Genomic DNA, 19,138 nt, shown 5'->3' on the forward strand with positions numbered 1-19,138 from the left:
AGTAAATCACTCCTTTACCAGTCCTAACGCGACTGCACCATTTTCAGATAATTAGTTTGTCAGAAAAACAGTTGAATGGTAGCTAGCATAGTTAAAGGTACTCTTATGCTTGAAACAACTTTGGAACCAATTATTCACCGTTTTTAAGTTACGGGTGCTAGCTACCTGGCTAGCTAGCTTTATTGGTCAAGGGAATAGGTTAGCTAGCATTTAGCGTCGCCGGTAAAACTCCAGTAAATTCTGTATTAATCTTTGATCCTTCAATTCTTTTGCAAAAAGATGGCGGGAGAGTGGATTGTCCTTTGACTTGTCCTAGCTACCATTAAATGTGCTGTGCTCCGTAGCGATTAGCTAAGCTACCCTGACCTTGGCCGTTTAGTTTGTTTACAAATTGCGGCGTGTGCGCTGTGCACATGGAGGAAGTTGGAGATGTGCATGTCATATTAATCAATATTTTTAAGGAGCCATACATCATAGTTCGGCGGGTGGAACTAAACAAGCATTTCCGCACTAGGACAGGAATTAGGTCAAAATAGTGTCAGCAACTTCCTCTGGAGGGGGACTTTAACCAATGATACGCTCCAATTGGGTTGTGACGGTCATGGAATTTTGGATGGCGGTAATTGACCAGCCAAATGACCACAGTCAATGTAATAACCATTCAAATAGACACATTTTCTCCTCTCCTCCTGACAGCAATATAAATAATTAATAACGGGTGTCCCCATTCAGGTCAATGATGTCATAATGGGTGGAATGGCGGCAGAAAGGAAATGGTAAAGCATGACGAAGTGACGAATCTGTCCACAAAGTGAGGAATTTTTGTATGAAGGTCAATGATCGTGTTGAATTTTGTTGCTAATTTGCTACCTTAGGCTTATTTAAATCGAATTTAAGTTTTCTAATGGTTAGGTTTGTGGAGTTTCCTGATGGGGTCACCTGATTTGAAAATGGGGTCAGTCTACATCCCATTCCACACTACTTTTGATTAGTCCTGGTCAGAAGTAGTGCACTATATAATAGGGTGCCATTTAGGACGCAGACTGCCTTCCTGGCGCTTTCATTGTTATCCAGTCCTTCACTCTTATCACTACAGAGCAGGCAGTGTGACCACACCACACAGCAGCTCCACAAAATGACGTGTGGGAAAGAACAGACTGGTGGAAACAAGGCCATCTGTACAACGCGCTCACGCGCGGGCGGCATGCACACGCGGGCGCTCACACAGAAAGACATCTCTCCACCACACATACTCCAATGAATTCAGCTTCTGAAAGACAACCCCATTGGTTAAGTATCTATATGGGTGGTTTGGTGATACATTACTTATAAACCTACTTCCTGTCCATTATTTGGGGTTTCATGTCTTGCCTTTACACTGCCAGTGTTATCGTAGTGTGAATGTGTGTGAGCTCACGTGCGTGCATATATGGTGTGCATACAAACCTCTGCTTGGCCAGTTCCCTCTCTCTCTGACACTGCTCGTCCCGGTCTCTCTCCAGCTGTTGTCGTAGCTCTTCACTCTGGCCAACGTAGCGTTGGGCTGCCCTCTCATCTGCCTGCAGCAGCTCAGCCTCATGAAGGACCCGCAGCTTTTTCAGCTCTTGCTTGTGTTTACAGATCAGCTTCTGGATCTCTGGCTCCAGACCTGGCACAAAGCGAAGAGGAAGAACAAAAAGTACAAGAGAGAGAGGAGAGAAAGAGAAACATCACCAGTTAACACAGAAATAAACACAGCAGAATTGTTACACTGCAAACAAAGTCATTACTGTAATTGTGAAGAGATAAAAAACATTTAGATCTATGCATGTACTTCTCAGAAGTGAAATTAAGTTGACCCTAGACACTGAACTTGGGTCAGTTTCAGGTATTTTTCTCCCTAATAGGATTTAGTGGAGGTTAGCGTAGGGTAAGCAGATCCTAGATCCTGCCTTCGAGGCAGCTTCAAATGAGGCAGCTTCAACTGAGGCCCTCCTCTCACCTTTCACAGTGATCTCTTTTATCTTCTTGGTCTTCTCATCGATCCACTTCTCCCTGCGGACCTTCTCTGTGGCACTCATCAACTCTTTCAGCTTCTTGATCTCCTGAGGATGAAGAGGGGCAGGTTAGAGGTTAGGGTTAAATGTCAAAGGTCAATCTTCCTTTGGAGAAAAGTTACTACAGTGACTGGGAGGGACACGGTAGCGACACCATCTCTGTCATGACAAAAGGTGCCTCAAAGAAACATCAAGGGTCATTTCTGTAGGCAAAAGATTAGGCTACATCCCATGTGACCAAGAATAGATGAGTGTAGTGATCATAGACATACATATATTCATATTAAAATGTTTATATCATTGGTTTTGATATGCAAACAGGAATGGTTTGTGAGGCTACATTCCACATGAGGGAAATGGTATGAAAGAATAGGGTTTAAGTGTTTTAATGGGGTAAGACTGCAGACAGACAGACAGACAAGGGCTGAGAGAACACATACTGTAGGGTTAGTCAGCTGCCTAGGACAGGGGTTTAAAAACTGTTACAACACCAAGTCTACAGACACAGAGGCAGACCGTACCAGAATAGACTCACATGCATATATAGAGTCCTGACAGGAGAAAGGACAAATGAACAAAATGAATGAAAGAAAGAAGAGCAAGACGGGAGTGATGAGTGGGTTAGGGAAAAAGGTTACCTCGCACAAGGGACCCAGAATTTGCCACACCTAGAGCCAGAGGAAAATGAGAAACAGACAGGACAGAGGAGGAGGAAAGAGAAAAAAAACAGAGTGATTAAAAAGCAACAATAGCAGAAGCAAGCAAAGCAGGCAAACACATAATGGCAAGGCAACAAAGCATAAGCAGAGAGAAGTCGCTAGCAGCAGAAGAGACTGTTAAACCACAAACATAGATAAAAACACAACTACTGATCTCCTCTGCCTCCTCTAAGCCATAGTGGTGGATGGCTCGAGTCTGCATCCTAGTGGCCAGGACAGAGGATGGCAGATGTCAGTACTGTAAGAAGTGTGGGTGTGTGTGTGTCACCCCTTACCAGTTCATGCTGCTCCTGCATCTGGCCGATCTTCTTGGTGTATTTCTGATCCACTAGTTTGAGCTCTCCCACCACTCCCTCACAACGCTCACTCAGAGCCTTCTTATCGTCTATTAGCTGCACAAACAGAGAGAAAATAGAGTAATATGAGAGAGAGAGGCGCTAACGACATTTCCGTTCAAAGGAGAGAGTGATGGCGTAGCCTTGGATTTTGGATAAGAGTAAGGGGGTCGTGTGTGTGTACCTGGTCTATAAAGGTGAGGTGTCTCTGGATGGTGGCTTCATACTGCTCTTTCTGCAGAGTGAAGTTCCTGTTCAATTCCTTCTCTGTCTCCTTCACATGCCTCACTGTCAACTCCCTCTGCTGGGTCTGGGACAGAGAGAGAGGGGTGGAGAATGGGCGAGAGAGACAGATGGGACAGCTTAGCATGTGAACACTATAGGCCAGGGATAGGCAACAGCTGGCCCGCGATTCAATTTGGCCACCCAAAGTTGTCTTAGTAAAAACAGATTGAGATGGGGTAAAGAGATGACATCTGCAATTAATAAGTGTTCCCCTGTGAAAAAGAAAACATCCCATACGGCTGTGAGATGGATCTAGTGATGGAATACAGTGAATGTTATTCACGTTCTCACCAGAGCGGTCTGCAGCATGTTGACGGTGCGCCTCTTCTCCTCCAGCTCCAACTTCAGTCTCATCATGGAGCCAGTGACCTCAGCAGCCGTGGCCGAGGCCTGCTCTATTCCCGCAAGCTCCTCTTCTGACAACATCTAGAGACAGACAGAGACAGAGCTCACACACTGCAACACACACAGTCCAACTCACTAACATCTAACTATTTCAGCAACACCTGATTGCAATCACCCTTTCAGCTCAGGATCTAACCTAAAACATGATCTACCTAACCCTATATGGTGGGGTAAATGAAAGGCTCAAGTCACATCTCTAGATTGGAGAGGTGTGTACAATAAAAGTCACATCGGGAGAACTAAATACCCCTCATTATCAGCATTGAGAGGTTGTTGGTCTAGGTCAGAAATGAAGGCAAGTCCAGCACTCGCAAATCCTTATTTTATTAACAATGTCGGGACAATGGCATTGAGCGAGTCTCCCCTCACCTCTTTGTGTGACCCTGAGGTGACAGATCGAGGTCTCTCCTGTTCAGACTTCTCCATCTCATCCAGGAAGCTCATGATGCTCTGTAGTTTGGCCTCAGAGAGGAGAGCGCCCCCGTCTGGCAGCACAGGGGTATGGACCAGCTGGCCATGACGCTCCAGGTTATCAGTGGTCAGGGAGTTGGAGTCTCCATCCTGATAGAATATAAATCATACAAACATGTTATCAGTGGTCAGGGAGGGGAAGGGAGAGAAAACAAAAATGTATGTGACCGACTTGGGTTTGCGCCACTGGGGTCTCCTGCACATCCCAAGACTGTGTTAGCTCATTAAAAAATGAAAGGCTAAAAGGTAGAGTAGACATCAAGTAGTTGAAATCTATTGCATTACAAGGCATTACCAAGAACTGAGGTGAATCAAGGTGTGAAACAGATAAAAGCGATATGGTTAGAAAACAGATACAAGTAGCTTCAGATCTGCTAAGGAGAGTGAACAAGGGCAGAGGGAAGGGTACAACTTTGTGGAATGTAGTGCAGCCTTACCTCGTCTATCCAGGAGTACTTCTCCTTGTGGTAGCTCTTGGGCTCAGACAGCCTCTCTGGTTCTTCCTCGAGGAGCTTCAGAGTGTCCAGCAGGTCGTTCAGGGTGGTCTTAGACTGGGCTCTGCTCGACGGCGCCCCTTGGCGCTGGTCCTCCACACTCACTGACCGCTGCAGAATCTCCTGTTATACAAAGAAGAACAAATACAGCGTCAGGACATAGATGAGATTAAATCAGCCTGAATGCACCGGTTTTGTAGACGATTTCCAGATCAGTAAGTCAGGTCTAAGAATGAGACAATGCATAAACAAATGGGAATATTCCAAAGATCAGATCTCATACTGTTATGGTAAATTTAGTGCTGGAATCAATGGTTTGTTACCTGAGAGCATTGAGAGTCTCTGCGATTGGACAGTGCAGGGGACAGCGGTCTCAAGTTGGTGACGTCATCCAGGTCAGTCACAACGTTCACATTGTTAGAGTCTGCAGACAGAGGAAAAACATGAGGGCAACGTCTATATGCAACTATATGTGCTTACAGGACAGGGTATTTTAGCTGGCAATGGAGAAAGGAAGTGCACACTGCACACTAATTTACATTACATCCATGATTGCACTAGGCTTGACGGGGAAAGTTGCCATTAGAGGTCCGGGGAGAGACTGACCTGTGTTCTGGGCCTTGACGTCAGAGCCAGTGGGGGAGATAGGGTTCCTGTTGCAGGGGGATGTGGGGCTCTTGTTGCTGGGGGAGGAGGTGGTGGTCTTGTTGCTGGGGGAGGTGGTGGTGGTCTTGGGGGGTTTCTTACGGCCCACCTTGCCACTGTGTCTCAGGGTCTCCATCTCCTCTTGGGCCGAGGCCTGTATCTCAGCAGCCCTCTGGGCTCTCTTCTGCTGCAGCTCCTACAATACAGCAGGAGGGGGCGACATTAGGCAGGCAGGGCCAGGGAGAGAGAGACCAGGGGACTAGGGTGAAGTTGCCCCTAGACACTGATCTTGGGCCAGTTTAGCATTTTTCCCAGTAACGATAAAGGTTAAGGGAAGCTGATCTTAAATCTGTACCTATGGGAAACTTCACCCCGGAGCAGAAACTAGTCTTGTTCCAGATCTGTTTGCGCCATTTTGCCAACTCCATGTCACTCATTGTCAAGTCAAAAATTACAAGTAGTTGGTTAGTGAGCAGGAACGGACCGACACCCAGGCTACATGGGAACTGTCTGCAAGGTGTTTTTCTAATCTACTACATTTGTGTCATGAAGACTGAAGCATTTGGCTTTGTGGGGTTAAAGCATTTGGCGGGAAAGGAAAACGTGGAGGGGGAGCAGGCACTTGATGGGGCATCGTGGATACAACAAAAACCGAAGGAGCGGCATTTGTTGAGTTTAGGGAACATTTGGGGTTGAAAAGTAAGTGTCTGAAAGACAGAAAGGTGTAGTTGAGGGAGTGGGATCTAACAAAGAAAAGCCTAGAGTCCACTGTGTTATGACTCAGGTACAATAAGAGACGTTTACTGTAGGAAGTTCAGCTATAGTTCAACTATACATTCAGCAATAATTCAGTCATCCTGTATACCTTCGCTGAGGCTGTGTAAATATTCCTCTATAATACCTGAATGGCTGCGACGCGGGCAAGACGAGCCTTCTCCTCACGAATCCTTTTCCGGTCCTCTTCCTTCTTCTGCACCTCTGGAGACTTCTCTTCCTCTGCTCTCTGTTCTCGTTCCTTCACACGGTAAACACAAAAAGGTTGTGGGTTCAATTCCCACAGGGATTATATGCAGTGCTTTCAGAAAGTATTCACACCCCTTTAATTTTTCCAAATGTTGCGTTACAGCCTGAAATATAAATCTATTAAAATTTAGATTGCGTCACTGAACTACACATAATACCACATAATGTCAAAGTGGAGTTTTGGTCGTAGAACATTTTTGAAAAAACATTAACGCTGAAATGTCTTGAGTCAATAAGTATTCAACTCCTTTATTATGGCAAGCCTAAATAAGTTCAGGACTAAAAATGTGCTTAACAAATCACATAAGTTGCATGGACTCATTCCGTGTTCAATAATAGAGGTTAACATGATTTTTTTATAACTACCATGTCTGTACGCCACAACTACAATTATCTGAAAGGTCCCTCAGTCGAGGATTTCAAGCACCGTTTGGTAGAAGTGTTAAAAAAAGAAAAGCTGACTCTAAAATATCCCTTTGAGCATGGTGAAGTTATTAATTAGGCTATGGATGGTGTATCAATTCATCCAGTCACTACAACAATACTCAGTTGCCGGAGAGGAAGGAAACTGCTCAGGGGTTTTCACCATGAGGCCAATGGTGACTTTAAACAGTTAGAGTTTAATGGCTGTGATAGGAGAAAAATGACAGAACAACAACATTGGAGTTACTCTCGCAATACCAACCTAAATGAGAGTGAAAAGAAAGAAGCCTGTACAGAACAAACACATTCAAAAAACATGCATCCTGTTTGCAACAAGGCACTTAAATAATCCTGCAAAAATAATTGGCTTACAAAATGTACTTTTTGTCCTGAATACAAAGCGTTATGTTTGGGGGAACATTTGTCATTTTCGGGTATTGTGTGTAGATGGGTGAGAAAAAAACATATATTTAATCCACTTCAGGCTATAACAGGCTGTAACAACAAAATGTGGATTAAGTCAAGGGGTATGAACTCTTTCTGAAGGCATTGCACACTGTATCCACTGTACCAGAAGTCACTTTGGATAAAAGTGTCTGCCAAGTAGCATATACAGTACCAGTCAAAAGTTTGGACACACCTACTCATTCAAGGGTTTTTCTTAATTTTTTACTATTTTTTACATTGTAGAATAATAGTGAAGACATTAAAACTATGAAATAACACATATGGAATCATGTAGTAACCAAAAAAGTGTGCCTTGATGACAGCACTTGGCATTCTCTCAACCAGCTTCATGAGGTAGTCACCTGAAATGCATTTCAATTAACAGGTGTGCCTTGTTAAAAGTTAATTTGTGGAATTTATTTCCTTCTTAATGTGTTTGAGCCAATCAGTTGTGTTGTGACAAGGTAGGGGTGGTATACAGAAGATAGCCCTATTCGGTAAAAGACCAAGTCCATATTATGGCAAGAACAGCTCAAATAAGCTAAGAAAAACAACAGTCCATCATTACTTTAAGACAATTTGGGAAAACTTTAAAAACGTTGAGCGTTTCTTCAAGTGCACTCACAAAAACCATCAAGCGCTATGATTAAATTGACTCATGAGGACCACCAGAGGAATGGAAGACCCATAGATACCTAGTTCATTAGAGTTAACTGCACCTCAGATTGCAGCCCAAATAAATGCTTCACAGAGAACAAGTAACAGACACATCTCAACAACTGTTCAGAGACTGCGTGAATCAGGCCTTCATGGTCGAATTGCTGGCAAGAAAATACTGCTTAAGGACACCAATAATAAGAGACTTGCTTGGGGGCAAGAAACACGAGCAATGGACATTAGACCGGTGAAAATGTGTCTTTTGGTCTGATGAGTCCAAATTTTAGATTTTTGGTTCCAACCGCCGTGTCTTTGTGAGACGCAGAGTAGGTGAACGGATGATCTCTGCAAGTGTAGTTCCCACCGTGAAGCATGGAGGAGGAGATGTGATGGTGCTTTGCTGGCACACTTAACCAGCATGGCTACCACAGCATTTTGCAGCGATACGCCATCCCATCTGGTTTGCACTTAGTGGGACTATCATTTGTTTTTCAACAGGACAATGACCCAACACACCTCCAGGCTGTGTAAGGGCTATTTGACCAACAAGGAGTGATGGAGTGCTGCATCAGATGACCTGGCCTTCAGTCATCCGACCTCAACCCAATTGAGATGGTTTGGGATGAGTTGGACCGCAGAGTGAAGGAAAAGCAGCCAACAAGAGCTCAGCACATGTGGGAACTCCTTCCAGACTGTTGGAAAAGCATTTCAGGTGAAGCTGGTTGAGAGAATGCCAAGAGTGTGCAAAGCTGTCATCAAGGCAAAGGGTGGCTACTTTGAAGAATCTCAAATATAAAATATATTAACACTTTTTTTTTAGTTACTACATGATTCCATGTGTTATCTCATAGTTATTTCATACAATGTAGAATATAGTAAAAAATAAAGAAAAACCCTCGAATGAGTAGGTGTGTCTAAACTTTTGACTGGTACTGTATATTATCTTATTAGGACATTCATTCTATGGACGCAGTGCTAGTGACAATGGATTCAGTGGATTAAACCACAATGGCCTAGTAGTATTGTGTGGTGGTGGTCTACTCAGCTAAACAGAGATCAGGCAGACCAGACGTTTACCTTCTTCTTGGTGGTGAGGATGCGTCTGAGGGCAGCCTGGCTGGCGTGCTGTGACTGTCTCCTGGTGTGGCGTCTATACCACCGCTGGATAGTCACTGCTGCTTGGTTCACCTGCTGGATGAACCTACAGACACAACAACAAAGAGGTCAAAAGGTTAGGACTAGGATGAGCAATAAGCTCCAAAAAAATTTTTCACCACAAATCAATACAAGGAGCTAGAAGGACGGAGAGTGACTTAAAGCATTGTGACCGCATCCTGCTTTTCCCCCAAAACAATTGCACAAACCCCATCATGGATTTAAAAGCAACGGTAAGCTTTGGCTGGAGGGAGTTTCCACCATTGTAAAATCCATGACAGAGAATGTGCAAGGCCACTACTAAAGAAATTTGCTAGAGAAAACATTACAACACAAGAGCATTTATTCCCACTCTGACCTCTCGGCCTCCTCCTCGGTGACCTCTCTCCTGCGGGGCAGGCTGGGGGAGCCTCTGGGGCTGCGCTGGGCAGCATTGTTGTTAGATGTAGAGGAGGAGAAGTTCTTCTGGGACTTGGTGGTCAGAGAGCTGCTCTCCAGGGGTCCCTCGTCATTCACTGTGGCTTTCAGGATGTTACTGAGCACACAGAAAGAGAGAGAGACATGAACATTAACTTAGTATCAATCAAATGTATTTATAAAGCCTTTTTACATCAGCAGTTGTCACCAAGTACTTTCACATACTTCTTATCAACACAGTATCAAAACAGCACAAACCTTTGAAGTACTAATACATACAGTATATGTTTACTGTATGCTGCAAAAGACTAAATGAAAGACAATGAAATGATTTACGTTATTTTTGACTCACTTGAAGGAGGGTTTCTGGTTGGAGCTCTTGGGGGTGAGGGGTTTGTCAGAGTAGTTGTTATGCAAGATGGTTGTGACAGAGTTTCCCACAGCTCCCTTGTTGCTCCTAAAATATCCAGGGCAGAATGTCACTGCACACCCTTAGAGTGTCAACCCTGATTGACAAACTATCATAGCAAAGTAGGGAAGACCGGAGAACAAAGAGTTTTAGGATTTTGCTTAGTATGAAAATAATATTTTTATACATACATATCTTTGCTACCACTTCACACTGTAATGAAGTTTAGGACATACTAGTTGTTTACAATTCAACCGACAGTGGTGGAAGTAAAATGTCCCTCGTGTTTCACACTGTCACTCTCCACCATGGCCAAGACCAAAGAGCTCTCCAAGGATGTCAGGGACAAGATTGTAGACCTACACCAGGCTGGAATGGGCTACAAGACCATCGCCAAGTCTCTCACTGTTCAAATAAACCTACCATTAAAATGATAGACTGATCATTTCTTTGTCAGTGGGCAAATGTACAAAATCAGCAGGAGATCAAATACACTGCTCCAAAAAATAAAGGGAACACTAAAATAACACATCCTAGATCTGAATGAATGAAATAATCTTATTAAATCCTTTTTTCTTTACATAGTTGAATGTGCTGACAACAAAATCACACAAAAATAATCAATGGAAATCCAATTTATCAACCCATGGATGTCTGGATTTGGAGTCACACTCAATATTAAAGTGGAAAACCACACTACAGGCTGATCCAACTTTGATGTAATGTCCTTAAAACAAGTCAAAATGAGGCTCAGTAGTGTGTGTGGCCTCCACGTGCCTGTATGACCTCCCTACAACGCCTGGGCATGCTCCTGATGAGGTGGCGGATGGTCTCCTGAGGGATCTCCTCCCAGACCTGGACTAAAGCATCCGCCAACTCCTGGACAGTCTGTGGTGCAACGTGGCGTTGGTGGATGGAGCGAGACATGATGTCCCAGATGTGCTCAATTGGATTCAGGTCTGGGGAACGGGCGGGCCAGTCCATAGCATGAATGCCTTCCTCTTGCAGGAACTGCTGACACACTCCAGCCACATGAGGTCTAGCATTGTCTTGCATTAGGAGGAACCCAGGGCCAACCGCACCAGCATATGGTCTCACAAGGGGTCTGAGGATCTCATCTCGGTACCTAATGGCAGTCAGGGTACCTCTGGCGAGCACATGGAGGGCTGTGCGGCCCCCCAAAGAAATGCCACCCCACACCATGACTGACCCACCGCCAAACCGGTCATGCTGGAGGATGTTGCAGGCAGCAGAACGTTCTCCACGGCGTCTCCAGACTCTGTCACGTCTGTCACATGTGCTCAGTGTGAACCTGCTTTCATCTGTGAAGAGCCCAGGGCGCCAGTGGCGAATTTGCCAATCTTGGTGTTCTCTGGCAAATGCCAAACGTCCTGCACTGTGTTGGGCTGTAAGCACAACCCCCACCTGTGGACGTCGGGCCCTCATACCACCCTCATGGAGTCTGTTTCTGAGCGTTTGAGCAGACACATGCACATTTGTGGCCTGCTGGAGGTCATTTTGCAGGGCTCTGGCAGTGCTCCTCCTGCTCCTCCTTGCACAAAGGCGGAGGTAGCGGTCCTGCTGCTGGGTTGTTGCCCTCCTACGGCCTCCTCCACGTCTCCTGATGTACTGGCCTGTCTCCTGGTAGCTCTGGACACTACGCTGACAGACACAGCAAACCTTCTTGCCACAGCTCGCATTGATGTGCCATCCTGGATGAGCTGCACTACCTGAGCCACTTGTGTGGGTTGTAGACTCCGTCTCATGCTACCACTAGAGTGAAAGCACCGCCAGCATTCAAAAGTGACCAAAACATCAGCCAGGAAGCATAGGAACTGAGAAGTGGTCTGTGGTCACCACCTGCAGAACCACTCCTTTATTGGGGGTGTCTTGCTAATTGCCTATAATTTCCACCGGTTGTCTATTCCATTTGCACAACAGCATGTGAAATGTATTGTCAATCAGTGTTGCTTCCTAAGTGGACAGTTTGATTTCACAGAAGTGTGATTGACTTGGAGTTACATTGTGTTGTTTAAGTGTTCCCTTTATTTTTTTGAGCAGTGTATTTTTTCCCCCTCACTGCAATTATGTGAATGTCTAAATACCACATAAAATACCATAGATTTTTAGGTAAGGGGTTAACTGTAACAAATGTTATAATTAACCCCCATTACAAATCCGAGTCATGAGATAAAAAATAAAATACAACAATAATGATTGTCATCACCTATAGCAATGAAAACATCTCTTTTTTTTCACACCAAATACAAAACATACAGACGCACACAAACGACTACATCTCCTCTGCCCAGACCCGCATGCTCACACCCCCATCCCTAGTGCCTGCACTGTTTGCAACATGGCCTGAAACTACACCATTTTGTTTCTCTCCGTAGCCCACATACTTTAAATATTTCAGTAATAAATCATTAGATTTATCCATTGTGTTAATGATGGCAGAATGATTGATTAACCAATCAATACATTTTTCTAGATGAGAAGACAATCAGCCAACCCATCGGGTATCTCACTACCCCCACATGCCATGTCTTGAAATATGCAAACAGACCTGTTCTTAATGATAAAAATGTTATATGACTAGACAAATGAGGAATGTTTACGCAGTTCAATAATCAAGAAAGAGGCATCAAGAATATTTAAAATTGGGCCTGATTATAATTTATTTCTCAATACAATTTTATTTATGAATTTGAGCAACATCTCACTAACCAACCATTAGCACAACAGCTTTGTAAGTTATTTCTAATTTGAGTTTAGTTTTTACTTTGTGGGGGGGGGTCACTCCATACCCTCAGTGAGTCAGGAGAGGAGAGAGATGACATGAGCTTCTCAGTCAGAGCTATCAATATTAACAAAGTACACATTATCATAATAATTCACCTCCAAGTACACATACGTCTCTTACTGTTGAGATGGTGTGATAAATCCTTCAACCCTCAGACGTGATACACGTCTTCAGAAACATACCTGTCATATCCATACCAACCAACCATACAGGATTTGAATTTGATATTTTTTAAACATCACTAACTGAAAAAATATCGCATTGCTAAAAAATGTACTTTAGCCTTTTCATTTATTGAAATATCAGTCAATGTTGCGCAACAGAGAACTCAAACAGTAAGCTATTTTGGCAATTTAATGAAATTTACTTTAGGGAAATCTTAGAATACATAGGCAGCCCGTGCTTTAACATCTTCAAATTGCTCATCAGAATTCAGTAAGAATGAAGCACGCTGTGGCATCGGAGTTGCATGTTCTGTTAAGCTGAATTACCATAAACTTAATGTGATTTCTGGCATTCTGAGCACCATGGGTGGACACCCCAATCAGGTTACGCAACCAATGCATATGGATCTGGGAAATGTAATTTAATTAAAACACTGCTGGTCAAATGCCCGGCGTCATATTTTCCTCACAGAAACCTTGGTGTATGCGCATGTGTGTGTGTGTGTGTGCGTGTGTGTGTGTGTGCGCTTGCGTGCAAGACGGGTGAGGCGACCCACCTGTTGTTAGCGGTGAAGTTGGCAGCCAGAGATACCCCGGTCTCTCTCCTCTTCTGGCCACTGGTGATGGGGGAGTCCACACTGCCCGTGGAGCGAGAGCTGGTGGGTATAGGGAATGCTCTTGGCTGGTCATCCTGAAACGGGAAAGGAAATGCACAAGTCAGGTTTCTGTGATCCACAACCATTGGATAAAAGTGTAGCAGCATACCTAGATATAACGCAATACTGAGTTAGAGGATATATTCACTGTCCATTATAACCTCTGCAGCAGGCTATGTGATAGAGGTTACTGTATAGTACTTGGTGACCCTGAGAACCATTGTTTTAAAAAGGGATTTATAATTGATTGATCTGAGTAGATAGAAGACAGTGAGACAGTAGAGGACAGTAAAGGATAGTGAGACAAAATCTGATTTGATTGTGAGACAGTAGATTACAGTGGGACAGATGACAGTAGGATATTAGAGGACAGTGGGACCATAGAGGACAGTGGGACAGTAGAGGACAGTGGGACAGATGACAGTAGGATATTAGAGGACAGTGGGACCATAGGGGAGAGTGGGACAGTAGAGGACAGTGGGACAGATGACAGTAGGATATTAGAGGACAGTGGGACCATAGGGGAGAGTGGGACAGTGGGACCATAGGGGAGAGTGGGACAGTAGAGGACAGTGGGACCATAGGGGAGAGTGGGACAGTAGAGGACAGTGGGACCATAGGGGAGAGTGGGACAGTAGGGGACAGTGGGACCATAGGGGAGAGTGGGACAGTAGAGGACAGTGGGACCATAGGGGAGAGTGGGACAGTAGAGGACAGTGGGACCATAGGGGAGAGTGGGACAGTAGAAGACAGTGGGACCATAGGGGAGAGTGGGACAGTAGAGGACAGTGGGACCATAGGGGACAGTAGAGGACAGTGGGACCATAGGGGAGAGTGGGACAGTAGAGGACAGTGGGACCATAGGGGAGAGTGGGACAGTAGAAGACAGTGGGACCATAGGGGACAGTGGGACAGTAGAGGACAGTGGGACCATAGGGGAGAGTGGGACAGTAGAGGACAGTGGGACCATAGGGGACAGTAGAGGACAGTGGGACCATAGGGGAGAGTGGGACAGTAGAGGACAGTGGGACCATAGGGGACAGTGGGACAGCAGAGGACAGTGGGACCATAGGGGAGAGTGGGACAGTAGAAGACAGTGGGACCATAGGGGAGAGTGGGACAGTAGGGGACAGTGGGACCATAGGGGAGAGTGGGACAGTAGAGGACAGTGGGACCATAGGGGAGAGTGGGACAGTAGAGGACAGTGAGACCATAGGGGACAGTGGGACAGTAGAGGACAGTGGGACCATAGGGGAGAGTGGGACAGTAGAGGACAGTGGGACCATAGGGGACAGTAGAGGACAGTGGGACCATAGGGGAGAGTGGGACAGTAGAGGACAGTGGGACCATAGGGGAGAGTGGGACAGTAGAGGACAGTGGGACCATAGGGGAGAGTGGGACAGTAGAGGACAGTGGGACCATAGGGGAGAGTGGGACAGTAGAGGACAGTGGGACCATAGGGGAGAGTGGGACAGTAGCGACAGTGGGACCATAGGGGAGAGTGGGACAGTAGAGGACAGTGGGACCATAGGGGAGAGTGGGACAGTAGAGGACAGTGGGACCATAGGGGAGAGTGGGACAGTAGAGGACAGTGGGACCATAGGGGAGAGTGGGACAGTAGAGGACAGTGGGACCATAGGGGAGAGTGGGACAGTAGAGGACAGTGGGACCATAGGGGAGAGTGGGACAGTAGGGGACAGTGGGACCATAGGGGAGAGTGGGACAGTAGAGGACAGTGGGACCATAGGGGAGAGTGGGACAGTAGAGGACAGTGGGACCATAGGGGAGAGTGGGACAGTAGAGGACAGTGGGACCATAGGGGAGAGTGGGACAGTAGAGGACAGTGGGACCATAGGGGAGAGTGGGACAGTAGAAGACAGTGGGACCATAGGGGAGAGTGGGACAGTAGAGGACAGTGGGACCATAGGGGAGAGTGTGACAGTAGAGGACAGTGGGACCATAGGGGAGAGTGGGACAGTAGAGGACAGTGGGACCATAGGGGAGAGTGGGACAGTAGAGGACAGTGGGACCATAGGGGAGAGTGGGACAGTAGAGGACAGTGGGACCATAGGGGAGAGTGGGACAGTAGAGGACAGTGGGACCATAGGGGAGAGTGGGACAGTAGAGGACAGTGGGACCATAGGGGAGAGTGGGACAGTAGGGGACAGTGGGACCATAGGGGAGAGTGGGACAGTAGAAGAGGGTGGGACCATAGGGGACAGTGGGACAGTAGAGGACAGTGGGACCATAGGGGAGAGTAGGACAGTAGAGGACAGTGGGACCATAGGGGACAGTAGAGGACAGTGGGACCATAGGGGAGAGTAGGACAGTAGAGGACAGTGGGACAGATGACAGTAGGACAGTAGAGGACCGTGGGACCATAGGGGAGAGTGGGACAGTAGAGGACAGTGAGACCATAGGGGACAGTGGGACAGTAGAGGACAGTGGGACCATAGGGGACAGTAGAGGACAGTGGGACCATAGGGGAGAGTGGGACAGTAGAGGACAGTGGGACCATAGGGGAGAGTGGGACAGTAGAAGACAGTGGGACCATAGGGGAGAGTGGGACAGTAGAGGACAGTGGGACCATAGGGGAGAGTGGGACAGTAGGGGACAGTGGGACCATAGGGGAGAGTGGGACAGTAGAAGAGGGTGGGACCATAGGGGACAGTGGGACAGTAGAGGACAGTGGGACCATAGGGGAGAGTAGGACAGTAGAGGACAGTGGGACCATAGGGGACAGTAGAGGACAGTGGGACCATAGGGGAGAGTAGGACAGTAGAGGACAGTGGGACAGATGACAGTAGGACAGTAGAGGACCGTGGGACCATAGGGGACAGTGGGACAGATGACAGTAGGATATTAGAGGACAGTGGGACCATAGGGGAGAGTGGGACAGTAGACGACAGTGGGACAGATGACAGTAGGATATTAGAGGACAGTGGGACCATAGGGGAGAGTGGGACAGTAGGGGACAGTGGGACCATAGGGGAGAGTGGGACAGTAGAGGACAGTGGGACCATAGGGGAGAGTGGGACAGTAGAGGACAGTGGGACCATAGGGGAGAGTGGGACAGCAGAGGACAGTGGGACCATAGGGGACAGTGGGACAGTAGAAGACAGTGGGACCATAGGGGAGAGTGGGACAGTAGAGGACAGTGGGACCATAGGGGAGAGTGGGACAGTAGAGGACAGTGGGACCATAGGGGAGAGTGGGACAGTAGAGGACAGTGGGACCATAGGGGACAGTAGAGGACAGTGGGACCATAGGGGAGAGTGGGACAGTAGAGGACAGTGGGACCATAGGGGAGAGTGGGACAGTAGAGGACAGTGGGACCATAGGGGGAGAGTGGGACAGTAGAGGACAGTGGGACCATAGGGGAGAGTGGGACAGTAGAGGACAGTGGGACCATAGGGGAGAGTGGGACAGTAGAGGACAGTGGGACCATAGGGGAGAGTGGGACAGTAGGGGACAGTGGGACAGTAGGGGACAGTGGGACCATAGGGGAGAGTGGGACAGTAGAGGACAGTGGGACCATAGGGGAGAGTGGGACAGTAGAGGACAGTGGGACCATAGGGGAGAGTGGGACAGTAGAGGACAGTGGGACCATAGGGGAGAGTGGGACAGTAGAGGACAGTGGGACCATAGGGGAGAGTGGGACAGTAGAGGACAGTGGGACCATAGGGGAGAGTGGGACAGTAGGGGACAGTGGGACCATAGGGGAGAGTGGGACAGTAGGGGACAGTGGGACCATAGGGGAGAGTGGGACAGTAGGGGACAGTGGGACCATAGGGGAGAGTGGGACAGTAGAGGACAGTGGGACCATAGGGGAGAGTGGGACAGTAGAGGACAGTGGGACCATAGGGGAGAGTGGGACAGTAGAGGACAGTGGGACCATAGGGGAGAGTGGGACAGTAGAGGACAGTGGGACCATAGGGGAGAGTGGGACAGTAGAGGACAGTGGGACCATAGGGGAGAGTGGGACAGTAGAGGACAGTGGGACCATAGGGGAGAGTGGGACAGTAGAGGACAGTGGGACCATAGGGGAGAGTGGGACAGTAGAGGACAGTGGGACCATAGGGGAGAGTGGGACAGTAGGGGACAGTGGGACAGTAGAGGACAGTGGGACCATAGGGGAGAGTGGGACAGTAGAGGACAGTGGGACCATAGGGGAGAGTGGGACAGTAGAGGACAGTGGGACCATAGGGGAGAGTGGGACAGTAGAGGACAGTGAGAGGGGATAGATTAAGTACCAGGATGTTCCAGGTGGTACGGTCCGGGGAGGCCTTACTGAGGCTGGCCAGCTTCCTGCGTCCATCTGAGCTGCTGTCAAACAACGCCAGGAAGTCTTCTGTCTGGTCCTCACTGGACACACACAATTAATCAATATTATAAAATGGAACATAGGCCTATGTATTGTATAATATTTACATTATAGCATGTTTGTGTGCAAACCCATTCTAAATCACACGGTGGGACACTCTCAGTAGGGAGACTGCTCCATTGCTTACAGGCTCAGATTTTAACAACAAATCAAATTTGTCACATGTGCTGAATACAAAAGGTGTAGACCTTACCATGAAATGTTCACTTACAAGTACCCAATTGTCATACTGAGTAAAAGTAAAGATACCTTAACCCAGTAAAACACTACTTGAGTAAAAGTAAATCATTTCAACTTTCCATAAATTAAGCAAACCAGACGGCACCATTCTCTGGAGGTGAAGGTCGAGTGATCCGTCAAACCTTCTTAACACCAGTCTGCTTAACCAGGAAGCCAGCCGCACCAATGTGCCCGCCACAAGGAGTAGCTAGAGCGCGATGAGCCAAGCAAAGCCCCTCCGGCCAAACCCTCCGCTAACTCGGACGACGCTGGGCCAATTGTGCGCAGCCTAATGGGACTCCAGATCACGGCCGGTTGTGATACAGCCTGGGAACGAACCAGGGTCTGCAGTGATGCCTCTAGCACTGCGATACAGTGCCTTACAAGAGTTCCCGAGTGGTGCAGCGGTGTATTTTTTTATTTATGGATAGCCAGGGGAACACTCAGAGATGACTTACAAACGAAGCATGTGTGTTTAGTGAGTCCGCCTGATCAGAGGCAGTAGGTATGACCAGGGATGTTCTCTTCCTAACAATTGACAATGTTCCTGTCCTGCTAAGCATTCAAACTGTAAAGAGTACTTTTGGGTGTCAGGGAAAATGTATGGCGTAAAAAGTACATTATTTTCTTTAGGAATGTAGTGAAGTAAAAGTGTAAAATAAAACAGTAAAGTAAAGTACAGATACCCCAAGAAACTACTTAAGTAGTCTTTAAAGTATTTTTACACTACTGGGTACCGGTACCGAGTCAATGTCCGGGAGTACAGGTCAGTCGAGATCATTTGTACATGTAGGTAGGGGTAAAGTAACTATAAATAGACCAAGGGCTTAATGCTAGAACACACAATTAAGGAACTAATAGACAAAGCAGTGCTGACTAAAGCAGCATTGACTGGGAGCTTATGTGATTATTCATTTGTCATGACAGCTGCAGAGATGTGTTGGAATTCTACAGTATATGTCAATAGGGATGGGGGATTCCATTGTGA

General features: G+C 46.9%; 1 protein-coding gene across 2 annotated transcripts in view; it reads right to left on the reverse strand.

Annotated features, from left to right (window-relative positions):
• cep131 (centrosomal protein 131) overlaps positions 1 to 19,138 on the reverse strand; it is a 53,159-nt gene that overhangs the window by 13,684 nt on the left and 20,337 nt on the right. Inside the window, exons 4-19 of one of the 2 annotated variants that reach the window (XM_014212657.2) lie at positions 17,801 to 17,912; positions 13,449 to 13,582; positions 9,865 to 9,969; positions 9,454 to 9,630; positions 9,018 to 9,141; positions 6,292 to 6,405; positions 5,352 to 5,586; positions 5,069 to 5,169; positions 4,689 to 4,868; positions 4,150 to 4,341; positions 3,667 to 3,801; positions 3,275 to 3,400; positions 3,031 to 3,147; positions 2,675 to 2,704; positions 1,982 to 2,084; positions 1,447 to 1,648 (exon numbers count right to left, since the gene is read on the reverse strand). In XM_014212657.2, coding sequence (XP_014068132.1) covers positions 1,447 to 1,648; positions 1,982 to 2,084; positions 2,675 to 2,704; positions 3,031 to 3,147; positions 3,275 to 3,400; positions 3,667 to 3,801; positions 4,150 to 4,341; positions 4,689 to 4,868; positions 5,069 to 5,169; positions 5,352 to 5,586; positions 6,292 to 6,405; positions 9,018 to 9,141; positions 9,454 to 9,630; positions 9,865 to 9,969; positions 13,449 to 13,582; positions 17,801 to 17,912 — 2,187 coding nt within the window. The remainder of the gene's footprint in view (positions 1 to 1,446; positions 1,649 to 1,981; positions 2,085 to 2,674; positions 2,705 to 3,030; positions 3,148 to 3,274; positions 3,401 to 3,666; positions 3,802 to 4,149; positions 4,342 to 4,688; positions 4,869 to 5,068; positions 5,170 to 5,351; positions 5,587 to 6,291; positions 6,406 to 9,017; positions 9,142 to 9,453; positions 9,631 to 9,864; positions 9,970 to 13,448; positions 13,583 to 17,800; positions 17,913 to 19,138) is intronic. The other variant, XM_014212660.2, reaches the window with a different exon arrangement.

Source organism: Salmo salar, chromosome ssa01 (genome assembly GCF_905237065.1).
Source record: "Salmo salar chromosome ssa01, Ssal_v3.1, whole genome shotgun sequence".
Classification (NCBI taxonomy): Eukaryota; Metazoa; Chordata; class Actinopteri; order Salmoniformes; family Salmonidae; genus Salmo; species Salmo salar.